This window comes from Monodon monoceros, unplaced genomic scaffold, assembly GCF_005190385.1.
Source record: "Monodon monoceros isolate NGI ecotype Baffin Bay Population unplaced genomic scaffold, NGI_Narwhal_1 Super_Scaffold_12, whole genome shotgun sequence".
Lineage (NCBI taxonomy): Eukaryota > Metazoa > Chordata > Mammalia > Artiodactyla > Monodontidae > Monodon > Monodon monoceros.
Window position 1 is genome coordinate 145160161 of NW_021703768.1, and position 24672 is coordinate 145184832.

The 24672-nt window shown below is 48.7% G+C and overlaps 1 protein-coding gene across 5 annotated transcripts in view; it reads right to left on the reverse strand.

Moving 5' to 3' along the window:
* LCP2 (lymphocyte cytosolic protein 2) overlaps positions 1–23070 on the reverse strand; it is a 45769-nt gene extending 22699 nt beyond the window's left edge. Inside the window, exons 1-7 of one of the 5 annotated variants that reach the window (XM_029216161.1) lie at positions 22927–23007; positions 21648–21909; positions 17529–17591; positions 12675–12721; positions 3283–3348; positions 2826–2857; positions 2186–2223 (exon numbers count right to left, since the gene is read on the reverse strand). In XM_029216161.1, the coding sequence (XP_029071994.1) occupies positions 2186–2223; positions 2826–2857; positions 3283–3348; positions 12675–12721; positions 17529–17591; positions 21648–21725 (324 nt within the window). In that variant the 5' untranslated portion in view covers positions 21726–21909; positions 22927–23007. Of the gene's footprint in view, positions 1–2185; positions 2858–3282; positions 3349–12674; positions 12722–17528; positions 17592–17958; positions 21932–22926 lie in introns of those variants that run through there. The other 4 variants (XM_029216159.1, XM_029216162.1, XM_029216160.1 and 1 more) reach the window with 4 other exon arrangements.
* Positions 23071–24672: the final 1602 nt, after the last annotated feature.

Sequence of the window (24672 nt, forward strand, 5' to 3'; positions counted from 1 at the left end):
AAACACGTTTTTTTGCTCCAGACATTGCCAAGAGGAAGACTAAACCTCAGGAGTGTTTGTGATGCCCCTAGTTAATTGTCAGTTCTGTTCTTAGGGTGCCTGTGCTCGAAACTTTCTTCCCTAATGGGGAAACCAGATAACCAAAGCCTGTTAACTAGAAGGCAGGTTAAGTTGTGCCTGAGAGGGGATAGTCAGGGCTGGGCTAGTCCCTTTGCTGAGAGCTGAGTGTATAAAAACAACAGCTTATTATTCGTGACATCTGGCACTGAGTGTGAAGCTGCTGTCTTGGAAGAGACTCTTCCTAAATTTTAAATTATTTATCGTGTTTTACATATGCTTCTCTGTGGGTCTCAGGGAAATTAAGCCCTAGGGGCTGGGTGATTGCCTTTGAAGCAACCCATGGAAGTGGACAGTTACAGTAATGATTTCCCAGGCAGAAGTGGCACCATCAGCTGCCAAGCAATGACTAGCTTATCACTCTCAGGTCAAGGTCAAGTGGGTCCTAAATGAGCCCAGGGCATTTCTCTAAAGTCGAGGGCAGCGTGGAAAGAAGCGACAGGAGGTTGCAACTTGACGAGGAAAGGTGCCCACTGAGAGCCTAGAAATCCTGACAACCTTACTAGGTGGCTTAAGGAAGCCTGTCTAAGGTGCTCAAGTGAAAGATGCATGTGTTAATGTTTTGACTTGCAGAATATGTATATTTCTAATATTGGAAGACGAGGTTGAGTACCTTCCCGAACTCCAAAAAAGACTTGGTCCTGCCATCAGTGTTCCTATAACTTGAGAACAGAGGATGGAACCCCTGATGAACGGGAGGGACTTCAGAACCACGGCCTCAGCGCCTCTGCAGCCCATGCCGACTGCCCCCTAGACCTACAGGGGCTCCCTGCAAGCTCTCAGCCTGCACATCCCAGCCCTGTGGCTCCTGAATTTCCACCAGGCCTTTACCCCATAAGCCCTTCTAAGCTATAAAATGCTCATAGAATTGGGTTCTTCATCTCCACCCACCCCCCCCACCCCCAGTGCCCTGTGCAATGCTGGGCACTTCATGGAACCCCAAATGTTGTAGCCAGTGGCTAGTGGAGACTCCCTGTTTACAGAGAAGATGGAGGTGGCTAGCCTCAGGCTGAGCTCACGGGAGGGACTGCATGGCAAGCAGCAGCAAAGATGCAGCTTCTGCCTAAAAATGTAAACATTTGGGGAGAAACTGGTCTATTTTCCCTTTGGAACAAAATTAATCTGTCATATTCCTTTGTTCTCATGTAGAAAGCACAGACTTAGCTAGCACTTTTTTTTTTTTCTTTTCCAAATTCAATGCTTTCTTTTACCAGAATCCCAGCAGGACAAGGGATGTTTAGTGCCTGCTTCCTAAAGGCACTAGAGGTAGCCGCTTACCAGAAAGACCCCTGGACGGAGGGTGGGCGACCCGGGTCCTTGGCCTGCCTCTAACTAGACGTGTGGCTCTACATAAGTCACGTTCTCCAGCGGGCTCGGCTGCTTCATCTGTAAAATGAGCAGACTGGGCTACGAGCCGTAATGGAGTTCTTAGCCTGAGTATGGCTTCAAGCGTGGTGACTACATATACAGTTTCCTGGGGACAAGATGTGCAGAATTCATCAGGCTCTCAAAGGTGTCATCATGACCCCTCAAATATAAAACCCAGTTGGATCGGCCCATCCCTGAGGTCTTTCCAGGGCTGATGGTTAATTCCGAACTCCCTTTCCCTCTGGGTCACCGGTGGGCACTTAAGCCTATGAGAAAGGCTACTTTAAATCTACTTTAGTGTAGACCATGTGGAGGAGGGGTTTGGGGGAGGGCCCTGCTGTGGAGGCATGCACGGTGGATAACGGCGTGGTCAGCACCCCACAGCCCGTGGCCAAGCCCAGCCCACTGTCTGTTGTTTGTCAAGTGAAGGGCTGGTGGCACAAAACCAAGCCCATTGATTCAGGTGTCGTCTACAGCTGCTCTCGTGCTACAACGGCAGAGGGGAGTAGATGAGGCCAGAGACCCCGTGGATCGCAAAGCCAGAAAGTTACTAGAAGGCTCTGGCCTTCACAGAGCACATCATCTGACCCCTGGGTGGCTCTATCAGGGCCTTGCTCCTTTCAGCATCATGCTGGTTGCTTATGACAAAGGCGCTCTGGAAACAGCTGTAAGGTGGAAGAACGGCCCACCCCATACTCACAAAGGATGACCAGCCTCCGTTGTCTTCTTCATGGCTTTCTGTGGAAGAGGATAACACCAGCATCGGTACCAAAAGAAGCCGCAAGAAGGAACGTCAGAGCCGCTCCCCACTCCGGGATCCTTCCCCACCACTGCCCCATGCCAGGCCTTCATGCTACATACCTGGGGGTTAACAATTCAGTATCAGCTCTAGAATTTCTACTTGAGGGGCTCATTCTGCCAGACAGAGGCGGTGGTTCTTAGCCTTTCACATGCATAAAAGTCACTTGAGAGTGCTTTAAAATATGCAGATACCCTGGGCCCTATCCCTAGAGCTTCTGATTCAGCAGGACTGAGTGGGACCCAGGAATCTGCATTTTGACAGGAAGTGCAATTTAACAACTGAATAATTGCTTTAAAGACTCAGAAGCAGGAGGGCTGGCTCTGCTTAGGTGCTCAGTTCAAAGCCCGGCCTGGGTCATTCCATGCACCCCACAGAGTCCCTCACTGTGTCTCTGCAGAGGGTCCCAGCTGAGAAGGGGCCATAGCCAGGTGTCCCGGCATAGTGACATCTCTCCTCCCCTCAATCTGGACCAGCAGACAGAAGAACCAAAGCGCCTGTCACCTCCTAAAGCCATTGCTCTCACCCCTGAGACCTTTACCTGTTTCCTCAGGAAACCGCTGGACTTGGGGTCTGTAAAGACAAACAGCATTGCATTAATGGCCCTACTGACTTAGGGAGATCTCCCTCTTTCCTCAGTCCAGCCCTGCAAGGCGAGCCCCCGGGGGAGGGTATGTCTCACCACCCAGGATCGCGGTCCTTGTTGCTCTGAAACCAGGGCCAGACTACCCGAAAATTCTGGAGACCACCAAAGCCATGCTGGTGGCACAACTGGGAGCTTGTGACTGTCTGACTCTCTAGGGGAAGTTCCCCTGATGTCCCAGACACAGGGCAGGATGCAGGACAGAGGGGCGGGGGGACTCCTGGACTGAAGGATCACTGCGGATCAGAAATGGGGGCCAAACCAGTCCCGTGACTCCCATTTAAAGTTAGACTTGGGTTTGAAAATTCCTTGCATTTCATTAAAGTGACACCAGGCCCTCAGCTGCCCCACTCACTTGCGTGTGAAAATGCTCCTTCTCTCTTCATTCTTGTTGATTTCTTGACTCAACTTACTGAGAATCCTACAAGATAAAGGGACAGGGGAGGTGACAAAACAATCATCTCCCCGCTGGCCCAAACTTCCTCCTACGGAACCCTGAAGTTCCCTGATCTGTGTGACCTCAGGAACCTGGGCCAGTATTGGCCAGCCTCTGTTCCTTTGGCCTCCAGCCAGTCCCCTCCCCGTGGGGCCTCTGCTCCTCGCTTCCTGAAGAGCTTGTCACCTCCATCCCCCTACCAGTCCCTGCTCAGGAAGCTCTCTGCTGGGGCCTCGGCCTAGCTCAGAGCCCCTCTGTGGAGACTGGTCAGCTCACGCCTGGCTCCTCTTCCTCTGAAATCCTGCAGCCTTATGATCTGGACATGACCGCTGCGTATTTTATTGCGTTAGTATTCCCCGGGGCTGAGGTCTCCTGACTCTGGGTTTGGCATCCCTGTAGTGATATCTAACCTCTAAGAATCTTCAAGCCATCTCCGAGACCTGGAGGAATCAGCTGCTCGCTGCATAACTCTTGACAAGAGCTCCCGTGCGCTTCTTGGGTCTGAAATCTCCTTCCGTTCTCTGCTCCCTGACTCCTTCTTGGTGACATGGATTCTTTTTTCTTTTTTTTTTTTTTTTTTATAGCTCTTCTTAACTAATTAAGTCAAGGGCAGTGTCAACAGACCAAAATTATGTAATTTCTAAGTCACATTTAGAATGAAAGAGACCCATTTTTACTTTTATACAAGCAAACAAATAAATCAATAAATGAAATGCTCTTTTAACGGATTCTGGTGGGGAGGTCTGGGACTGACCTTGTCCACGATAAGGCTCACATGTCATTATTTTATTGCTTGCTCCACTGCCTGACAGCAAGGTTATGGGCAGCTTAATCCTAATTTCTAAAGCTCTGTCAACAACAATTTCTTTTCCTTCAAAATGGGATTGAAGTTCTGTGAAATGATTTAAAGTTATTTTAAAAAAAACTCTCTTAAACCCAAGCAAGAACTAAGAAATAACATCTTTCCATCTTTCTTTAGCAATCTTAGAATGGCAAAAGGTTAATATTAACCAAATTACTATAAACATTCAGGAAATATCCAGGGATGTGACAGAATTGGAATCTCATGAAACTCAGTAAGTTTTTAACTAACTGAAGATTTTGGAAAAAAAATGTTCATGACATGGATTCTTATAAACACTTGGTGAAGTGTTCCCGATCTAGGCCCAGCCTGCAGAGTGGGAGACTCCCTGAATCACCCATGCCCGGAGGCCACCCTTGGCCAGGACCCTCTTATTCCTTGGATGTTGTAAACTAGCAAATCCCCAAACCCCAGGACAGGAAGGGCCTTTGTGAGTGGGACGGCACCTCTGGCACGCCCTAGCAGTAAGCTCCAGCCTCCCTTCACACCATTGCTGTGACCAAGGGAGCCCTCATCAGTAAACAGGCTCATGTTCCCTAGAGATCTGGGGCAGCTGGAGGAGGCTCAGAGGTGATCTAGTCCAACATCATTTTACAGATGGCACCACAGAGACCCAGACGGGGGAAGGGACCGGCCTGCACCGCGGGTTAGTGATGAAGGCCACCCTCTCCCCACCACACGCACCAGCCCCAGAAGCCAGGCTCCCTGGTTTCCACAGCAGCACACTTTCAACACGCCACATCCCGTGTCCATGCCCCTGATGCCAGAAGCCCCCTGGGAGTGAACGAGCCTGCCGCCCCTCTGGAAATGACCTGGGGTCTACACTGCTTCTGCTGAAATGACCACCTCAAGGTAACAAGTTTAGCCTAAAACAAAATTGCTCAGTTAGCAGAAGTAGTCTTGGCATCTACCACTTCTTGCTTCTCCCATCAACCCCCAGGCCCCCAGTCCCCCCACTTCTCCTTGCTCCCCGGGACCTGCTGCTCGGAACCCTTTAACTCATTAGAGTGACAGGATAAATGAATTGTTAATAAATCCACTGGGAACTTTAGAGGACAGAGAAGGAGGGAGGGCAGCGTTTAATCTTCCATCATAATGCCATTGTTGGGATTTCACACTTCACTGGGAGATGCTTGGGGATGGGGCTTCCCAGTGGCCTCCTGATCACACCTCCAGAACGCCTATTCCTGGTTCTTCTGTTTCCTTTAAGCGATGGTTTTGAGAAGCTGGTGGGAGTCCCTCTCCTCCCTCCTCTGACGTGCGGTGTCCCACACCCTGGCCAGGTGCGTCTGTGATGGCTGCAGCACTCATCCCCATTCAGTCACACCTTCATTCAACAGCGCGCACTCAAGGGCTTCTAAGTGCCAGGAGCTCCGCTGGGGCTCAAGGTGCCTCAGTGAACAAAACAGAGATCCCTGCTCTCCAGGAGCTTACTTGCTAGCGGAGAGAGACAGACAATAAACAACGAACATTTAAGGAAGTGAAATTCTAGATGAGAGCTGTGCGTACACACATGCAGCAGAGGTGCGAGCTGGGTGAGGGGGGAGTGCATAGGTGGGGTGCGGTTGCAATCGAAAATGAGCAAGCCTCTGTGAGGAGGTGACTTTTCAGCAAGACCTGAACTGGGGGATGCTGGGCAGCACATCCCTGCAGAATGTAGCGGGGGGAGGGGGTGGGGGAGGGGGGAGGGGGAGGCCCTGAAGGGCTCGCACAGCTGCTTTGATCCTGAAAAGACCTCCTGCTCTCTGCGGCTCCTCTGCTTACTGGTATCTTCAGCAGCTAGGCTGGAAGCTGCTGGGCTCTTAACTGGTGAAGGAAGGAAATGTCAAACCACAGAACACACAGAGAAGCAGCACAGAGCTGAGAGCAAGCAGAGCCACAGAGGGGTTGGCAGCCCAGCCTGCAGCAAACATGGGCGCCCAGGGCCTCCTGCTTTGGGGGGCCTCAGGGCAACCTTCCCAGCCAGCTGGGACCACTGCTGGGGGTGAGTGCAGAGGGTAGCGGTGCTGGTGGACAGAGCAGGAGGTTGTTGCCACCTCTGTGTGCAAACCTTCAAGGTTGTCCCCGACTCCCACCTCCCCAGAGGACCAAGTGACAGTGAGTGGTCAGAGGTGACTCATTCCCCCTCTTCCCCACAAACCCCAGGCCATACTCAGCACCAGGGGTAAAGGCAGAGGGGGCTGGGCAGCTGGTAGACACAGTTCTCTCTGCTTCGTCTGTTTTAGCCCCAGAAGTGGAGTGAAATTTTCCACAGGAAGTCAGGCCATGGCAGGAGACAGAATCCTGCCATGACCTGGGTTGCAGCCCTGTTGCATCCCTTAGCTTGCTGTGTGATGGGGGCTGGTCTTTGACTTCTCAGTTGAAGGCCTCTTCTGGTGATGTTAGAAGGTACGGAGGGTGGGACGGTGGGTCCTTGTTGAGTTTGACTGCAGCACCCTGCCCAAGGGCAGTGTGACCTCAGGCAAGGCATTTGCCCGCCCCACCCTTGGCCTGGATTCCTCTTCGCCAGCAAAACAAGAGGGTTGGCCCTACTTAGAGAATCCGTGATCGGCCTGACCATAGAGATAACATGTTACAGACACTGAGCCCACTGGTGACATAACCCATCGGAGCCTCCAAGAGAGATGCCTCGGAGTGCGGGTGGGGTGTGGCAGTAACACAAGCACCCTGGTAACATGGGTGATTCCTACCGTCTGCAAAGGTTGTGAAATCACTCCTGTCATTCTGGTATTCTTGGAATTGTTTTTTTTTTTTTTTTTTCTGTACGCGGGCCTCTCCCTGCTGTGGCCTCTCCCGTTGCGGAGCACAGGCTCCGGACGCGCAGGCTCAGCGGCCATGGCTCACGTGCCCAGCCGCTCCGCGGCATGTGGGATCTTCCCGGACCGGGGCACGAACCCGTGTCCCCTGCATCGGCAGGCGGACTCTCAACCACTGCGCCACCAGGGAAGCCCCTGGAATTGTTTTTTAAAAACAAAAAAATGGAGGAAGAGGACAAGGAAAAGGAGATGGAGGAAGAGGAGGGCGAATGAGGTAGGGCAGCAGGAGCAGAATACGGGGTCTGGGTCTGTCTTGACGTGGTCCCTGTAGGATTCTCCCAGGAGACCTGGGGCTCCCTTTCAATGGTCCCTATACTTCAGCAGCTGTGGGTGGAGGGTCTTGAGGTGGGTCTTGAAGTCAACTTTGCTGATCACACAGAAGAAGGAAGCTATGAAAGAAAGACAGGCAGGCAGAAAGGAAGTCAGGGAGGAAGGAGGGAGAGAGGAAGGAAACAGAGCAGATAGACGCTATCAGAGCCCACAGCACACAGTAAGAGCCAATATTATTTCGTGAACACTCTATTCTTGTTGCCTGTGCTGTCACATGTACCAGCACACAACTTAAATGTATTTCTTACCAAAACTTGCATAGCCTGAGCTTTAGATGCGCTTCCCCTGTCTCCCACGAGGCGGGGGGCTTGGGGGGAGGCGGGGAGTTGCTCCCCTGACTCTGTTTCAGGGGCACACTGGTCTCTCCCACGCCCAGAATTGGGCAGAAGTCTGCGTTTGCTCCACGCTGCCCTCTCCGGCTCCTCAAAGCCTTTCTGTCCTCTGACACCACCTCTGTGACCCCTGGCCAGCCTCCCAGCCCACATTCTCAGTCCTAAACTTGCTCTCGCTCTGCGTGTCACCCTTCTTTAAAGGAACAAAACTCATCCTTTAAAAGTCAGCCAAAGTGAGAGAGTGGCATGGACATATATACACTACCAAACGTAAAATAGATAGCTAGTGGGAAGCAGCCGCATAGCACAGGGAGATCAGCTCGGTGCTTTGTAACCACCTAGAGGGGTGGGATAGGGAGGGTGGGAGGGAGACGCAAGAGGGAGGGGATATGGGGATATATGTATACGTATAGCTGATTCACTTTGTTATACAGCAGAAGCTAACACACCATTGTAAAGCATTATACTCCAATAAAGATGTTAAAATTTAAAAAAAAGCCAGCCTCCTTGAACCAAGAACCAAACCGTCCAAAGTTCTGTCCTGTCACCTGAGAAGCCAGGGAGACGCCAGAACATGGGTCTCAGGACTCAGGCCTCCGTGTAGAACCAGGCATGTGAGGGGGAAACAAGAATTTGAGGGCACAGCAGGGTCTCCCCACTTCTCAGGCATGTCCTCCGCCCGACAGTTTTACAAGTTTTATTTTAATTGTACTTCACGGTCGTCTGGGTAGTAGCCAAGAAGAATTATCCCCACTTTTACCAACAAGGAAAGCAAGGCGCTGGCGAAGTGTTTGTCAAAGGTCCCATGATGGTTTTTACATGGAGCTGAGCCAAAAGTCAAGTGTCCTGGGTTCACACTAGGGAAGAGGAGTGGCGGTCGGTGGAGAGGACCCACTTTTCATGTGGGGAGGACTGGGCAGCTGGACAGGGATTAGCCAGTGAATGGGAGCGGGGAGGCGCGTGTGAGAGAGGGACCTTGTCACTGTCTCCATCCTGCTGGGGGCTGGGCACATTCTTTCATGGGCACAAGAATGTCATGTTCAGCCCTGGGGCCCTCCTCCATCCTTCCTCCCCCATTATCTGCTGTCTTTCTATCTTAGGTAGGCACTGAGTAGATGAGACAGGAGGCTGTCTCTGAGGTTAGGAGACCGACAGCCTTATCAGAAGACAGACAAATGAACAGGCATGACTGCATTACCTCTCTGATCGGATCTTAGCTTTTCCCAGCCTAACTTCTCTATCGGTAAATGGATACAGTGTGCATTAATGTTATAAACAGAATCATCCAATGCCTATGTACTGCCTACACCACCGCCACATTGCTGCCTTCTCCTTATTTTTTAAGTTACACTATATTTTTAAATATAAAACTTGTAGCAGTAAAAAAAAAAACTCCAAATGGTCATCAACAGATTTTATCACGTGTTCTATCGACTTAACCAGAGCACGCTCAGCTATACCATTGGTGTTAGGCGAGGTCCTCTAAAAGGAGGTTAACATTGTTTTATTTTAAAACCCTCCTCCATTACGTTGTCCTTGATGTCTGTGGGAGAAACTACGTCCCGGCAGAGCGACTATATCTTCTGACAGAGAATGCTTCCTCTCCAGAACCTGCCTGCTTACAAAATCTATTTAGTACTGACTTTTTAAGCATCAGGGAAGGAAATTGAGGTATGCAGAGGAGTGTCTTCTTGTTTTGGTCTGCTGTACCTAAACACAATTTCTTTTCTATAAAAGAAATTTCTTTTCTATAAAAGAAATTTCTTTTCTACCTTTAGGGTAATGATCCAGGGCAAACGAACCTGTGTACAAAGGAATGGAACAAATAAGCACTGACTACCTCTACTCATCAAGGATGGCACCAGGCAGCTTATGTGGGCTGTCTCCTTCATGTACACCGCTCCCTGAGAGTTCCTTCTTTTCTGGTCTATCGATGAGGAAACTGAGGCTCAGTGTGTTGAAGCAGCAGCTTGCCTGAGTCCCACAGCTGGTAGGAGGCAGAGCCCGCCTTAGAACCTGGATCTCCCTTGCTCCAAAGCCCATGCCTTTCTATTCTTTCATCCTCCCCAGTTAGCAGGATAAAATAATTAGTAAGCATCTGAAATTGTGCTCATTGGGATTTTGCATAAAATGGTTAGAATAGCTAACACATCTTCAGTACATTTTATTATTTCCCCATTATTTCCTCTAACTTTCCCACTGGCCCTTTGAGATATGTTCTATTATTGTCCCCATTTTACAGATGAGGAAGCTGAGGCTCAGGGAACTCAGATAACTTGTCCACAGACTCACAGCTAGTGAATGGAAGAATTTAGTCTCAAGTTGTCTGACCTCAGAGCCTGCATTTTACTCACTAAGCTCTCCTGTCTGCCTGTTCAGATCTTAAATAATATCCTTTAAAAGAATGAGCCCATGCAGTTCATGTAACCCATTCCTTCATTTTATAGACTTGGAAACTGAGGGTGGCCTAGGACTCATCCCGGGCACAGAGCTCACAGAAGTAGAGATGGAATTGGTATTTATTATACATTTATGCCAGGGACGGTCACTATCAGAGTCACCTAATCAGGGCAGCCCAGACCTTCCCCAGATGCCTTCCCCATCACTCCCCACGTTCACCCTTCGTGTTCCATGGGCAGGCCCCATAGCTTGTCTGGGGCACACATTCAAGGACATCAGAGTGAGATTATACTGCAGGCCAAGTTGTTTAAGTTTTCAAATAACTGAAGAAATACCTCACACCTCTACCTCACCAATGCGAGTGTTTAGAATCATTCTTCTGCCTTAACTAGCGGTTGTTTCTCACGCCACCTCCTCCTCCTGACTCTCAAACATACAGATGTCAGCTGAGCTCAGCCTTAAGATTAAGAAGGATCTTCCCAGTTAAAAGTGCCTTCCTCATCTCTTTTCTTCTACTGCTCTGATCAAATGCCCTCCTTCCAGCATCTTCATAGCCACAGCCTAGGAGAAGCTCCCATCTCATAGTGGGATCATAGCTGTCATCTCCTAACTGGGTTCCATGCCTCCAGCTGAGCCCTCCTCTGAATCATCTTTACATGCCCCGGGAAGAGTCAAGATGCAGGCTTTACCTAGTGTTCTCCCTGGTGAACTCACTTCACCGACACTCTCAGACTCCTTAGAATGGCTCAAAGCATCCTTCAGAATTGTGACCTGTCACTGTGGTCTCCTTACTTTTTACTTCCCCATGTATACGCCACAGCTGCTCTGACCTACTTGCAGTTCCAGTAAATGCACTGGTGCCATGCCTTCGCAATATAGTCCCCATTTCTAGAATGTCCTTTAACCATTTTTCGTCTGATCACTCCTAATGCATTTCAAGATCCAAGTTAAGTTCCCTTCTTCCCCAAAGTCTTTCCTAATGCCATTTCTTGATTTTAAAACTCTGTGTGGACCAAACTTAACATGTCTGCAGGCTGACTCTGGCCCACCAGCCACTAATTCTCACTCCTGTATGTTAAGGTCTCTCCTTTACATGGAACTATGGTCTTTTTCTAGAGCATCACATTTCTGTAGTTATAGAAATGTTCTACATCTGTACTCTCCAATATAGTAGTCTCCACTATAGCTGGCTTTTGAGCCCTTGAAATGTGGCTAGTGCCTCTGAGGAACTGAATTTTTAATTTAATTTAGATTTAAATAGCCATTTGCGGCTAGAAAAAACTCTGAAGAAGAACGAGGATTCTTCAACAATAGTTGCCCCTGGAGCTAGACGGCACCAAAGGCAAATCCTTATTCCTTTCTTTTTCTTCACCCTTCCCGATGAGGGAAACTGGAGAGTCATATTTTCCTTATTTGAGCTCTCTGGCAGTCTACCTACACATGGGACTTTTCAACCTCCTACTTCATTGACCTACTTCCCTTTTATCGTTGTGAGCTCTGAGACTTTTAGAGCGAGAGAAAGGACCTCACAGGATGTCTAGAGTAGAGATCTCAAACTGGTGACCCCCAGACTAAATGTAACCCAGAGATATGTCCACTTTGGCATTTACAACATTTGAAGATATTTGAGCAACATTTAAAAATTGAGATACATTGCATAAAACAGATATTTCTTGCTACTTTTGTTAAGTTGTTAAGTCGAAGACTGGGCATCACTGGGTCCACGTTGACTGGAGCTGAGGAGCTGCTGCTCCCTTTGGATGGAGACTATGATTCCAATTTGCCACAGTCTCCACCACTCCCTGTTGTTCACCAACAATGAGGCTTTGTGCTGATTACCCCTTTTATCATCGTAATCATGCTATTATTTTTCTTACAGTGGAGAAATAGTTCTCCATATCCATGCTTTATTCAAAGGTGGAAAATGATAGGGCTTTGTACTTTTCAACCTGACCCATTTCACCCATTTCTATTAACTGTCTGGCTCCTATAAGCATTTGCGTGTAGGGGTCCTACTTGAGGGACAGAAAACCCATGGTACGATAGGCACACTGCAACTTCCCGTTTCAGCGCCCATGTCACACCCAAGAAATGGCCCCCCTTTCCTCAGAATTCTTCTCAACACGATGCCTGGGACAGTCATTCCTAACAGTCAGTACTGACAGACAAAAGGAAGTTCATTGCCATCCTTCATCGGATCCAACTCTCTCATTTTACTGAGGTCCAGAAAACTAAAGCAATGACTGAGTTGGTGATGACACCATGAGGAAATCTCAGATCTTTGATTCTAGTACTATTTTCAAAGGCCGACCCACCCCACTGGGAAGAGAGGAAATGAAAACGTGGTCCAGAGTCAGGTTTAGCTTTGGCAAGAGCAGCCAATACACCAGCTGGGCTAGATCTGTTATTTCTTTTTCTCACGTCATCTTGTAACTTCTCTTCACTATACCCTGTCCTTGCCTTCACCCTTCCTCCTCACTTTCTTATTTCAAACCAACAGTGATAGATAACTGACTCAGCTCCCCCTGGACTACTCCCCATTCTACCCAAGGAATGGGGGGGTGTACTTACGGCACCCGGAGCTTAGGGAATTTCTGGATGTCATTCTCTGCCAGGTTCTGAAATGAAGACAGCAGTAGGTTACAACCCACAGGAAAGGGTTCTGGGCCTGGTGAGTAGAGTATGGTATGAAACAATAGGGAACAGTGGGGACTGCAGCAAACTGCAGAGTATACCCCACTCACCCATCCAAAGCGGGCAGCTTCTAGATGGTGCATAAAAGCCTGTGGGCCTGGTGTTGCCAGATCTTTTTCAAAGGGAATCCCGAAACCTGGATCTTATATGAAATGTCCTGAGTTCTAAATATTGACAAATAATTTTAACTGAAGCAAACAGCAAACACTATGAGAGCCAAATCTGTGGGCCCGCACAGGACTTGTTTTGTGGGCTGAACTTGGCCATGTCATGACATCTTTCTTAGACTCCAGGGCCCCTCTCAGCAGCCGTATGGAGCAGCTATGAGAAACCAGCCTGGAGAAGGCATCTGTGCCCTTATAACATCATCACACCCCAACTGCCTCTTTCACCAGGGTTATTAGTAGAATTCTCTAGATGTAAGGACGCAATAAAGAGGCTGTCCAGAGGGAACCAAGAGGGGGAAGGAGAAAGAAACTCGTGTTTGTGAAGAACTGACTTTGGGCCTCTCCTTACAGCATCTTGATTAATCCTCACATCAACCCTGTGATGTAGAAACTACCAGCATCGTTCCCATTTTAGTGAGAAAGCTGTGGCCCGGGGATGTAAGGGGATTCCAGCTTGTAGGTGATGGAGGTGGCACTGGGACCCTGCTCTATGGCATCCAATGTCTATTTTCTTCCTGCAAGCTTCACTTTTATCATGTCCAAGCCCTTTGAGGGTCCCAGTGACCTGTGCTGGGGGCAGGTGGTGAGAGAAGAAGGCACCTGAAAGGGAGGAGGAAGAAAAGAGGGTGGGCACACTCTCCATAGAACCAATGCCGAGGCAAGGAAGGGGCCTCCTTAACATTCTAATTGAGGTCAGAATCCCAGTGGTTAGAGTGGGAGCTCTGGAGTCAGACAGGCTGGTTTGGAATCTTGGTTCCTTCACTTAGCAGCTGTCCGACTTGAGACAGACGCTTAGTCTCTCTAAGCCTCAGCTTCCTTATCTGTATAATGGGAAGCGTAATAATATTAATAGCCCCGTTTCAGGGGTTGTGAGGATTGAATGAGATGACGTATGTCCTGTGCTTGGCTCAGTGCCTGACATACCTTTTGGAGGTTAGGTGAGTAATTTCTGTCCTGGGGGAGGGAGCAGCTGGGGTCTGGCTGGCTCTTGGATGTTAGTGTCTTTGCTTCTACTTCCGCTCTGGGCTGGGAGCTGCCTGGCAGGTTGTTGGCTGCCTTCTGAGATGAGCCGGGCAAGCTTCCTTTTAAGCACAGGGGCTGGGGCATCTTAGCAATGTGCTTATGGCCTCATCTGCTCCACTTCTTAGGAGCAGTGTCTGACCCTGTGGCAGGGCCGGGGAGGGAGTTTGCCAAGAGTCCTGAGACAATCAGGCTTTTGGTCAAAATTCTTAACTTCTTTTATTTATTTTTGCATCACTGAGCCATGGCATCCCCTCCCTCCAGAGCCACCTCCTTCTCAGGGAGGATACCAAGACTCTTGTTCAGAGTGTGGCATGATGAGTGGAGGGCTTCCTGGGAGTTGCCAGAGGGATGAATGCTGAGAACTGGGCAGTTTCTGTTCTGCTGAGTCAAGGACATAAGCTGAAGGGATTTCAGGAAGCATGTGAAGGAGAAGGTGAGCACGTGAGCATGGCTGGAGACATAGAGGCAGAGAGGATATTAGGCAAGAGAAAGGCCTTTAGCAAAGTCTGGAAACTCTGGGTTACTTGTACAATGACTTGGAGTTAGACTTGTGGCTTTGCAGGAGTACGCTTATACGCTGAGTGTGTCCTCAGGAGAGACACGAGAGAAAGGAAAGCTGAGAATTGGACCCCACCTGGAGAGGCAATGTGGCAGGGGCTGCTGCTTGCCTACCCAATATCCACTCTCTTTCTCCCTTACTGATGGGACCTGGATTTTGTTCAGGGCAGTAAATGTGCCCAGTTCAAAATATTTAACACCCTAGACTCCCTTGCATATGGCCAAGGTCACGGGACTCCGTTGCAGCCAGTGAGATATAACCTGAAGCCTAACTGGATAAAGCTTTTGGGAAAGTCTCCCTGAAAATAAGGGGGAATGCATTCCCCATGCACTTCTGCATTTTTTATTCTTTGCCCTTCCCCGCTTCCTCCTGCCTGGAATGCAGATGTGATGCCTGGAGATGGAGTAGCCATCTTGTAACCATTAGGACAGAAGCCACCAACGGTTTCCATTGGCCGGGTGGGGCCTGAGTTCTTGATGACTTCCTTTAGCAGCTCACCAGCCTCGAGTGCGTAACTCTAGATTTCTTATCACTTGAGAAATATAGGCCCCTCTTTGGTTAAGCCACTGTGGTTCAGTTTCTGTTTCATGCAGCCGCACACCTTTCTAACTGACACAGCTTCCAAGCACATGGCCTCCTCTTCTTCAAGCTTCTGGAAGTGCAGCACCCCTATTCCCTCACCAGACTTCTCAGTGGAAAATGAAATGGCAGCAAAACAGATTCAAAGGGGCTGCTAGATCCTACACTGAAGAAAGGAGGAAGGAACGAAGGAAGGAAGGAAGGAAGGGGGGGAGGGAGGGAGGAGGGGAGGGAGGGAAGGAGGGAATCAAAGAAAAGAAGAGGAAGGGAGGGATAGAGGGATACAGACTGGGGTCTTCCACTTCTGCTTCTAATAGCAGGATGGTCCTGGATAGTATAAAGCTGGAAAGGGTGAGATATAACCTGAAGTCTAACATCTCATATAGATGAGATATTACAGCTCAGATCAGAGCCCAAGTTGTACCCAGAGCACCTGGGGCGGAGAGTGGCCTCAACAGAAGCTGCCGGGTCAGGCTTGGGTTCTGCTGTCCTCTCTCCTGGCTCCTCGAGCCCCTCTTTCCACTTCTTCCTGTTCGCACAGTGATTAGAGCATGCAGCATGTTCTCTGAGGGCCTGACAGGTCCCAGATATTGGGGCAGAGGAGGCAAAGCTCCTCCACCAAGGCAACAACCCTGTCCTAACAGGCCTGAAGCTCACAAGGGGAGCATTGGGGGGGACTCCCAGAGCTGGGAGGGACTGTCACCCGCTTCCACCCAGTCCAATGTGCTCTGTTAACAGAGGAGGGAACAAGGAGAAGCTCAAGGAGGGCAAGTGCTTATTCAAGGTGACCCAGGGCATCAGGACCACAACTGGGACCATCCTCAAGAGAGATGTCTTACTCTCTTTCGACTCAGCCCTGAGAAGTCTCTGTTCTCAGTGCTAAAGGCATCAGGAGGAAATACTCAGATTTAGCAGTAATTTGCAAAAAGAAGAACAATAAAACTCCCAGAACTCTATTGGCTCAAAGCTCAGTATAAAGAAATAGCATTGTTAAAAACGTATGCATGGTTAGATTAAATTAAATGTGTGCTTTAGTCCAATTACTAGGTGTGTGACTTAGAATAAGTCACATCACACCTCTGTACATGTTTCTTCAATTGCAACTGAGGTGGTAGCAGCCTTCCTGAAGATAACTTCCTGCTATAAAACAAGCTTCTGGAAGGCAGAAAACACATCTTAATCATCTCTATATTCCCAGCACACGGCATGGTCTGGTATGTAAAAGGAGCTCAGGAACATGCTTGTCAAGTGAATGACTGAGTGGTTTAGGTGGGACAGTGAATAAACATGTCTTACATGGCACATGAAAACAAAACTCAGACCAAAAGGGGCACAGAGGTCTGGTCTCGGCATGAGACTTAAGAACTGACCAGAAAGGAACATATGACTATGGGTGGTAGTGAGCTCACTATCACTGAAGGAATTCAAGAAGCTCTTGGTGGCAGAGATGCAATACAGGAAATGGATTGGTGTGCTGGGTGGAAAACTAGAACGTGCGCCCTCTCTGGCCCCTTCCAACCCTGGTTCAGTTCCCTCACTGCTGCTGACTAGGTCTTACGAGGAAACACAGCTTAACTTGCCCCCCGACTCCAAATCCAATTTGGGAACATCTACCCCATGAGACCTTTGAAGTCTTTTTCCTACTTCTTTTTTAAATGATGAAGGAACATGACCAGAAGGGATAGATTGGTGCAGTCAGGGTCTCTCTTACCCATTGGCAAAGGTGTCATTTTAGGGGAAATGCTCAGATCACCGCCCCAGCCCGACTACCCAGTGCCTCTAACTCCACCAATTAGAGCTGCATCCCTTTCTATGTAATGGCTTAGTCCTCAATAACAGCTCATCTTAGTCTTACACTTGAAGCTTTTTGCAATATAATGGAGTGGAGAAAGCCATACCCCATGTGTGTTTAACTGGCACAAAACCAACTATGTGAATTTAGTAGAGAAAGAGGGACATATTGAAATAAGGAGGGTGATTCTACCCTTTATTCTAGTCAGTGAGTATGTACCCCAGAGTGAGAAATAGAAGAAGAGAATCTTCTATTCTCCCATACGATCGTTTTTCCCCTTGGCCTTCTCAAAGTATGAGTGGTATTTGAATAGATTTTCAAGAGGCTTGTGTGTGTGTTAACTATAATTGGATTCCTCCTTATACCTTGACTTTAGAATGTACCTTGGTATGGGTGAAAAATCTGGGAGGTATCCTAAATAGGAAGGATCCTGAGAGGTGATGAGAGGCGTTCATACAAAACTGAAGAAGGCCACGGGCTGTGTGGCGATCCTGAAGACAGGCATTGCCCCTGGGCATCCCCAGGGACAGGGTAGCCCGGTTGGCCCTGCAGCCATTGATTAAAGTACAGGACAGCTTTGGTCTCAATGGGTCAGACTAGCCAGCGCTCACCAAAAACCGCAGCCCGTCGATGTGATATTTCTTCACAGCCTTTTCACAGTCCCTGTAGTTCAGCTGAAAAAGAGGAGGGGAGGTGCTGTCAGTGCAGGCAGGTTCGTGCCATTGGTTCCCATCCCTTGCCTGCCCTAGAGGCTTAGCAATTTGTGGTACTTGTGGCTAGCCAGGTCCCCCACTCCCCTCCCCTGTCTAACAGAGGGGCCCCATCCCTACCTCAGCCCTGCTTTCACTAACTAACCCCTTGGGACTCTCTGAAATGAAGAAATTGCCTGTCTAAGGCCTTGGGGCCAATCCCTAAGGGTTGGGGTACAGAAAGAGCGCCTTCAGAGCTTCAAAGGGATGGCCATACGCTCCTCTGGCAAGCAGAAAAGAGCTGAAAGAAGAAAATAAATAGCATCTGTCATCTCGCCACCCAAAGACAAACCTCGGTGAAAATGGCGGTGTCTTTCCTTCAGTGGTTTTTCCTAAGCATCTTTCTAAACATAATCGAGGTTATCATTCGTATTCAATCTGGTTATCTTGACTTTTCCTCCTGAAACATATAGGCACTGCTTCATGTTATTACAAACTGCTTTTGAACATTATTTGAGTTTGCTCCCTATTGCTGAACATTTAAGTTGTTTCCCACACTGCTGTTCCAATAATGATAATAGAAACTTCTAGCAATTACTGAACACTTGCTATATGGCAGGCACTGTTCTAAGTATTTAAACCAATTTTAAGTCATTTAAGCCTTATGTTTTTCAAATGGAGAGTCAAAGGCACAAAGAGTCAAGTAACTCGTATAAGGTTCCATGGGTAGGCAGGTGATAGAGGTGAGAACCGGGCTTCAGAGCAAGGAATGTTCTCCTTTTAGTTAATAACAGTAAAACTTACATACAGTAAGTGAACAGATTGAAATGCAGCTTAACATACCAGATCAAAAACCATCAGGGATATTCTTTGACATACAGCTTTTTCTTCTATGTTATGTAGTTGAAGTTAGATTCTCAAAATAGAATTATAGAATCAACAGGAATGATCATTTTTAGGGCCTGGTTGCTTTCCTAGAGTCACATCAGTTGACAATCGAAGCAGGTGTCTGTTTCACCTCGCCCTCAACAACATAAGCATTTCTATTTGAAATATCTCTAAATTTGATGTTTCTAGATAGACTCTTTAAGGTGAAATATTTGTCCTTGAGAATTCTAGCTTCTCCTCTCAAGTGTGGGTCTCACAGTTTGTGGCAGCCTTCTTTTGGGGCAAACTTAAAATCATGACCTTTTCTTATGGTCAACAAACCTAAAGAGTGAGAGCAATTGTTGTAACCTCATGGCCTGACAGGGTAGGATGAATATTAGAAAGCTCGGAAAAAGCGACTTAACGGTCATATAGAAAACAAGCAGTCTCTGCAGGGCCCCAAACACCCCTTTTATGCATAAGCCGTGCGGTGACATGGTTCTTGGAATTTCCGACTGCCTTTACTTCATCATTTTAACTGTCTTCATCGTCAGCTGAACCTCTGACTTTGCAGAGCGCTGACTTGGACTCTAGATAGACAGACAGTCCTGCAGACTGGGGCCTGCCCGGGAGTTTGATTCTGAGCCAGGAACGTCTAGGCCGGAGGGTGAGGCTCTGTTCTTTCAGCATGCGCTTAGACGATTCTTATGAGTGCCCAGCTTTGGTTGGTGCTGGTCTAGAGCAGGTACCTGGTGTTGCAGATGGGACCACTGAGGCCCAGAGAGGGGAAGGGACTGGCCTAAGGTCACACAGTGAGTTGGGGACACAGCTAGGATTAGAATTTATGGCTCTGAGCCAGAGTCTTCTCCACTGCATGGCCCAGGGATGCCTTCCTGCCAAGTCAAAAGGAATTGGAGGAGTTAAAGAAATAGAAAACGTGACCTCAGTCCTCAGGGTCTTACGTTCCAGACAGAGGATGAGCTGCACGTATTTGAGACAGTAAGACACAAAGGCCCACTGCTCTGCATGGAGTCCCCAGCTAGGGTCCAGTGAATAGAGCAGGAGAAAGGGAAGACTGAACATGAATTGGTCCCCTGTCTCTGCTGGAGGCCTCACACACGTATTTCCTATATTTCTCCCAACAATCCTATGAGGTTAGTCACCGTTACTATCTCTGGTTTACTGACGAGGAAGCCAAGGCACAGAGGTGAAGTAAAAAAAACGGAGGGTCACCAAGCTAGCAGGTGGCAGAGCCAGGATTCAAACCAAGGTGTGTCTGACTCCAGAGCTGGCTGGGCAAGTGCCTCCAAGGAGGACCTGGCCCCAGTGCTTCATTAGAAATTACACCTGCTAATAGGACTTTTGCTGGCTAAGATCCGTCCCCAAATGACTCCGCGGTCAGTCCTCTGCGTTTTCTCTCTTGGGGAATTGAGATGTCAGGTTTGACGGATGTCTACCTGGGTCTGTGGGTTCCTGGATCACAGGTGCCCCTCAGTCTCCTCGTTCCTGCCTTCAGTCCCGTCATGCTGGGAGGGGAAAGCTGTCCAGGTTCTGTGGACTTGACCTGGAGTCTGGGCTCTCCAAGAAGAACATTCTCCCTTCCTCCAACTCAGACAGAGAGCCGTCCTCCTGAATCATCCCTGACCTATAGTCCAGCTCTCTCTACTAAGGGGAACTTTACCCTTGGATTCTGCAGCTGCTGTACTATCTGTGTAATTCTCCTTCCCACATTGGAGATGGGGTGTATCTGTGCCTCTCAGCCCATCCCCAGGTATGCCTTGTTAATTCTCAATTCTTTTCTCCTTTCTTTATTGAGGTAATATGCCGCTTTATAGCATCTTAGCAAATTTCACTTGTGGCCCTAATTTATTTGGTCTACATTTAACAAAAGTATTTAGAAAACTCTTTCAAAAGTCAGTTACCTCAGTGATCTTTGCACCCACCGTGCTGAAAACTAAGTTTATTATGACCTTTTCATAAGGGAAAAATAACAGAAAGGAGATGCACAAAAAGCAGAAAGTGACAAGATCTGTGGGCTGTGCCTCTATCGTGCCACACCCAATTCAACATTTTCACATTTTTCTTAGGGAAGAACAGTTGTGACAGGAAATACCTTGGTACCATATGGACCCCAAGTTAGACTATGTGTCCCTGGGAGCCTACTCCATCCCAGGAAAAACAAGAAGTTGACTTAGATAACCTCTAAGGTCTTGACCTAAAATCTTATGCTTGTGATAATCTGGAGTAACAACTGAATCTGATGCCAGCCTCCAGAGGTGGGAGTGTTAGAAGCTCAATTGTCCCTCACGAGACATCGTATCCCTTGGACAGGGATAGAGGGTCCCTGAGTCATGTGACTTGGGATCTGCCCAAGCAGACATGTGACCTGTGGTCCCACCAGCAGATGACCAAACACAGGGATCCTTGAGCACCTTCAACGCTGGGAGCCAGGACAGCAACACTCAGCTCTGCCACAGCTTGGCCCCTGACCCTTCCTGGCCAACCTTCTCCTCTTCAGGGGCCTCAGTTTCCCCAGCTATAGTCTGAGGCTCATGTCAGTTTCCTAGCCTGCCTCATAAGACCCTCATAAAGCTCCAGTGACACTCTGTCCAGGTAAGGGCTTGAACAGCCCTCTTTCAAGGTCATGAGCAATGACTTGCCCTGACGCCATCTCCAGCATCATTCATCACAGCCTCCAACTTTCCTTTCTTCTCTCCTACCCCCAGGACTCCATATCTCCCCTTTCTGACAAGTAGCCTTGATCTCACTAGTTGTTACAGCAGTTCTGAGTCTTAGAGCAAGGACTTTGAAACCAGACAGGTGTGACTAGAATCCCACCTCTGTCACATGCAGTCCCTGGGGCTTTGGGCCAGTTAGCTTCCTTGAGCTTGTGTTGCAGCTGAGCCGGGAGGACAGCAGTCTTGGAGAGGGTTAGATGGGACTGTGCCTGAAGAGCACAAACTCGAGCCCTGGCACACAGTAGATATTTGTCCCTCTGAGGGCCTCCCATCTCCCCAAAATGCATTGCCGGAGTACTCAGTGGTGCTCACTCAACTGGCGAGGTTGCATGGGGTTGGAAGTTCCACTGCTATCTTTCACGCCTCTCATGTTCTGCCTGGACTCCATCTTCAAGCCTCTGCCCAGCCCTACCACCCCCAAAACATCAAGGCTCACCTTCTTGAAATAGTCTGCAAGGGTGTCAGGGTCCCAGGCCAGGACCTCAGAGCGAAAGGGCACGTTCCTGAGTGCCATGGTTGCTCTCCTGGGACGAAGCTCACAAACTGAGCATGGGTGTTGCACCCATGGACAGAGAACCCCAAATCCAGAGCGTGGAGGCGTCTTCGGCTCTTCCAACTCCCAGGTACCCTCTGGAAAAGCTCTGCTGGAGCCGATGTCCTTTCTGCTATAGCCAGATCCCAGAAAGCAACGGCTTCCTCTGAGAACATATATGGTCTCTTCTCAGAAAACGACTCAGCAAGTTTCCTTTACCACTTCCTCTACTGGGCTCTAAATAAGTAAACAAGTAAGCCCAGCTCTGGGGGCTTGAGAGGCAGAGAGAGCTACAGGCTGGTAATTCCCCACTGGCCCCATCTACCCCAGCCCAGTGGGAGGGGCGATGAAGAGAACTTAGACTCCAGTGGGAGTCCAAGTATGTTTCCATTAAAATCCCTGGCATCCATATGTCTAAACCACATTCCTTCTTGGCTGGGTCTTTGCAGATGAAAATCTAATTTGACGGTTGACCTAAAATATAGACAATCTCCCACATCAGTGAAGGGGAAGGAGCGTGACCTTTTAATGCTTTCCAACCACCCCTCAGTTTCTCTCAAATGGATAAACTTGAGCTTCTTTCACTGCTTCCTTATAGTTATTACAAACTCTGTGAGCCAGTGAGCTGGGCACCCAGGACTGAGAAAGGGGATCCACTGGGCAGAGCCGGGCTTAATTTCTGCTATGACTCTTTCCATGCTGGGCAACCTCAGGCAAGGGCTGAAACTCTAGGAAACTCAGTTTCTATATCTGAGATACAGGAACAGAAGAATTGCTTCGTATGTACATAAAACTTAGATGCATTTAACTAGACAAACTTAAGGGAAGAAAGTTAAAAGAAAAAACTACCGATTGCTATTGATGCTGCCATATATTCTAGTCACTACTGTTCCCACCGTATATGCTACTTACTATTTATCCCTCCACATATTCTATCTAAAGAGCATATCCCTGGAGACAGGAATCTGGGTTCTCTCAGTTGGTTTCTTAGACCCTGTGCGCGTCCTATATCTGAGCATCTCCTTGACTGAGGGTGAGTCCAGGGTCAAAAGCAAACCTATTTGTACAACTTCACAGCCTCCAAACACACGTTCACCACTCATTTAGTGCTGCAGGCACAGGCACACACAGATGACCGTCTGTCCCGACGCTTAAAGAAAGAACAGAGCTCTGTTGCACTTACCGGGTGATGTTAGGTTGGCCCCTGAGGTGATGCCTTCCTGAAGCTTTTTCAAGGATAGCTTTGGCCGTGCAGTTTCCGTCTTATGCACAATCTAAGGACCCTCACTGTAATGTACCAGCCTCGCAAGGTCGTTGTGTAAATGAGTTCTGCACATTGTCCCGGGCCAAGCACCTTTATGGAAGTGGTTCATGAACCTGAGCTGATGTCATCCTCACCCCAAAGGATGCCAGGGGCATCGGCTGAGACGGCCTAGGCCGAGCACTCCTCACAGGGCTGGTACCTAAGAGCTCTCAGCAACTGACTGTGCTCTAGAAAGCATGGCCTGCTGTTCAAAACTCCGCCGCTGGTGGGAGAGGTCACTTCACTTCTCAAATTCCCAGAAGAGAAGCAAATGATAAAAAACCATTTGAAAAGACAGGAAGAGAGAGTATTCGCCTCCAAGTAGGGCAATCAAAGAAAATATCATGGAATTAGCTGGGATTTAAGCAGGACCTTGGAAGATGTAGCCGAGGGAGGGCATTCTGAACCTGTGTGTGATATATGATGTGTGTGTGTGTGTGTGTGTGTGTGTGTGTGTGTGTGTGTGTGTTGGGTTCTACTTCATGAGCAAAAAAACACACCACACCTGTGGAAAGGAACATTCAAGATCATCCTTAGAAGGAGAAGCAATTTCTTTCAATGATGTTCACCCACACTCACAAGAATGCAAATCTAGGGGCGGGCTTCCCTGGTGGCGCAGTGGTTGAGAATCTGCCTGCTAATGCAGGGGACACGGGTTCGAGCCCTGGTCTGGGAGGATCCCACATGCCGCGGAGCAACTAGGCCCGTGAGCCACAACTACTGAGCCTGCGCGTCTGGAGCCTGTGCTCCGCAACAAGAGAGGCCACGATAGTGAGAGGCCCGCGCACTGCGATGAAGAGTGGTCCCTGCTCACCACAACTAGAGAAAGCCCTCGCACAGAAACGAAGACCCAACACAGCAAAAATAATAAATTAACACAGCAAAAATAATAAATTAATTAATAAAACTCACTCCAAATTTCATACACAATAAAAACTGCTATAAAAAAAAGAATGCAAATCTATAGAAAAGCAGAAGTTGGAATTAAGGTATAGCTAAACCTGAGGCTCTTTTGGAAGAATCATCCAATAAATGTGGCCAAGATGGACAATCTGTAGAGCCCATTTGGAAGAGAGACACAGCAGTTAAGAAACCTGGATGACAGTGATGATGACTCTAAGAATCATCACGAATCAATGTATGGAATCCTTCACGTGTGCCAAGGAGTGGGCTAAGGACTCTCCACTAATTGACATTTAATTGTTGGCGCTATTATCACTCCTACTTTACAGAAGAGAAAACTGAGGCTCAGAGAGGTGAAGCTCCTTGCCCCCCTTGCACCCAGCAAGTAGGTTGTGCGGCCAGGTCTTGTCTGGAACTCTGAGTCTAGAGCCCCTGTCCTTCACCCCTCTGCCACCTCGGGGCTCTGAGATGTTATGTAAATTGCACAAGGTGGAGCAGGGGTTCAAACCCAGCTCTGTCTCCAGTCTGTGTAATTTCTATCAGTCTGTCTTCCACAAAGAGCAGGTGAGGCTGGCAATTAGGAGCAGTTAAGAAGAGGATACAGCACTTTCCGCAGGGCAGGACTTTGATGCATGCACCCTCCCCACAGGGTCACAGGCCCCTTCCCCAGAAAGGGCAGCTGAGCCGGGAGACCAGGTGGCACAAGGGGAAGGGGCTTGCTTC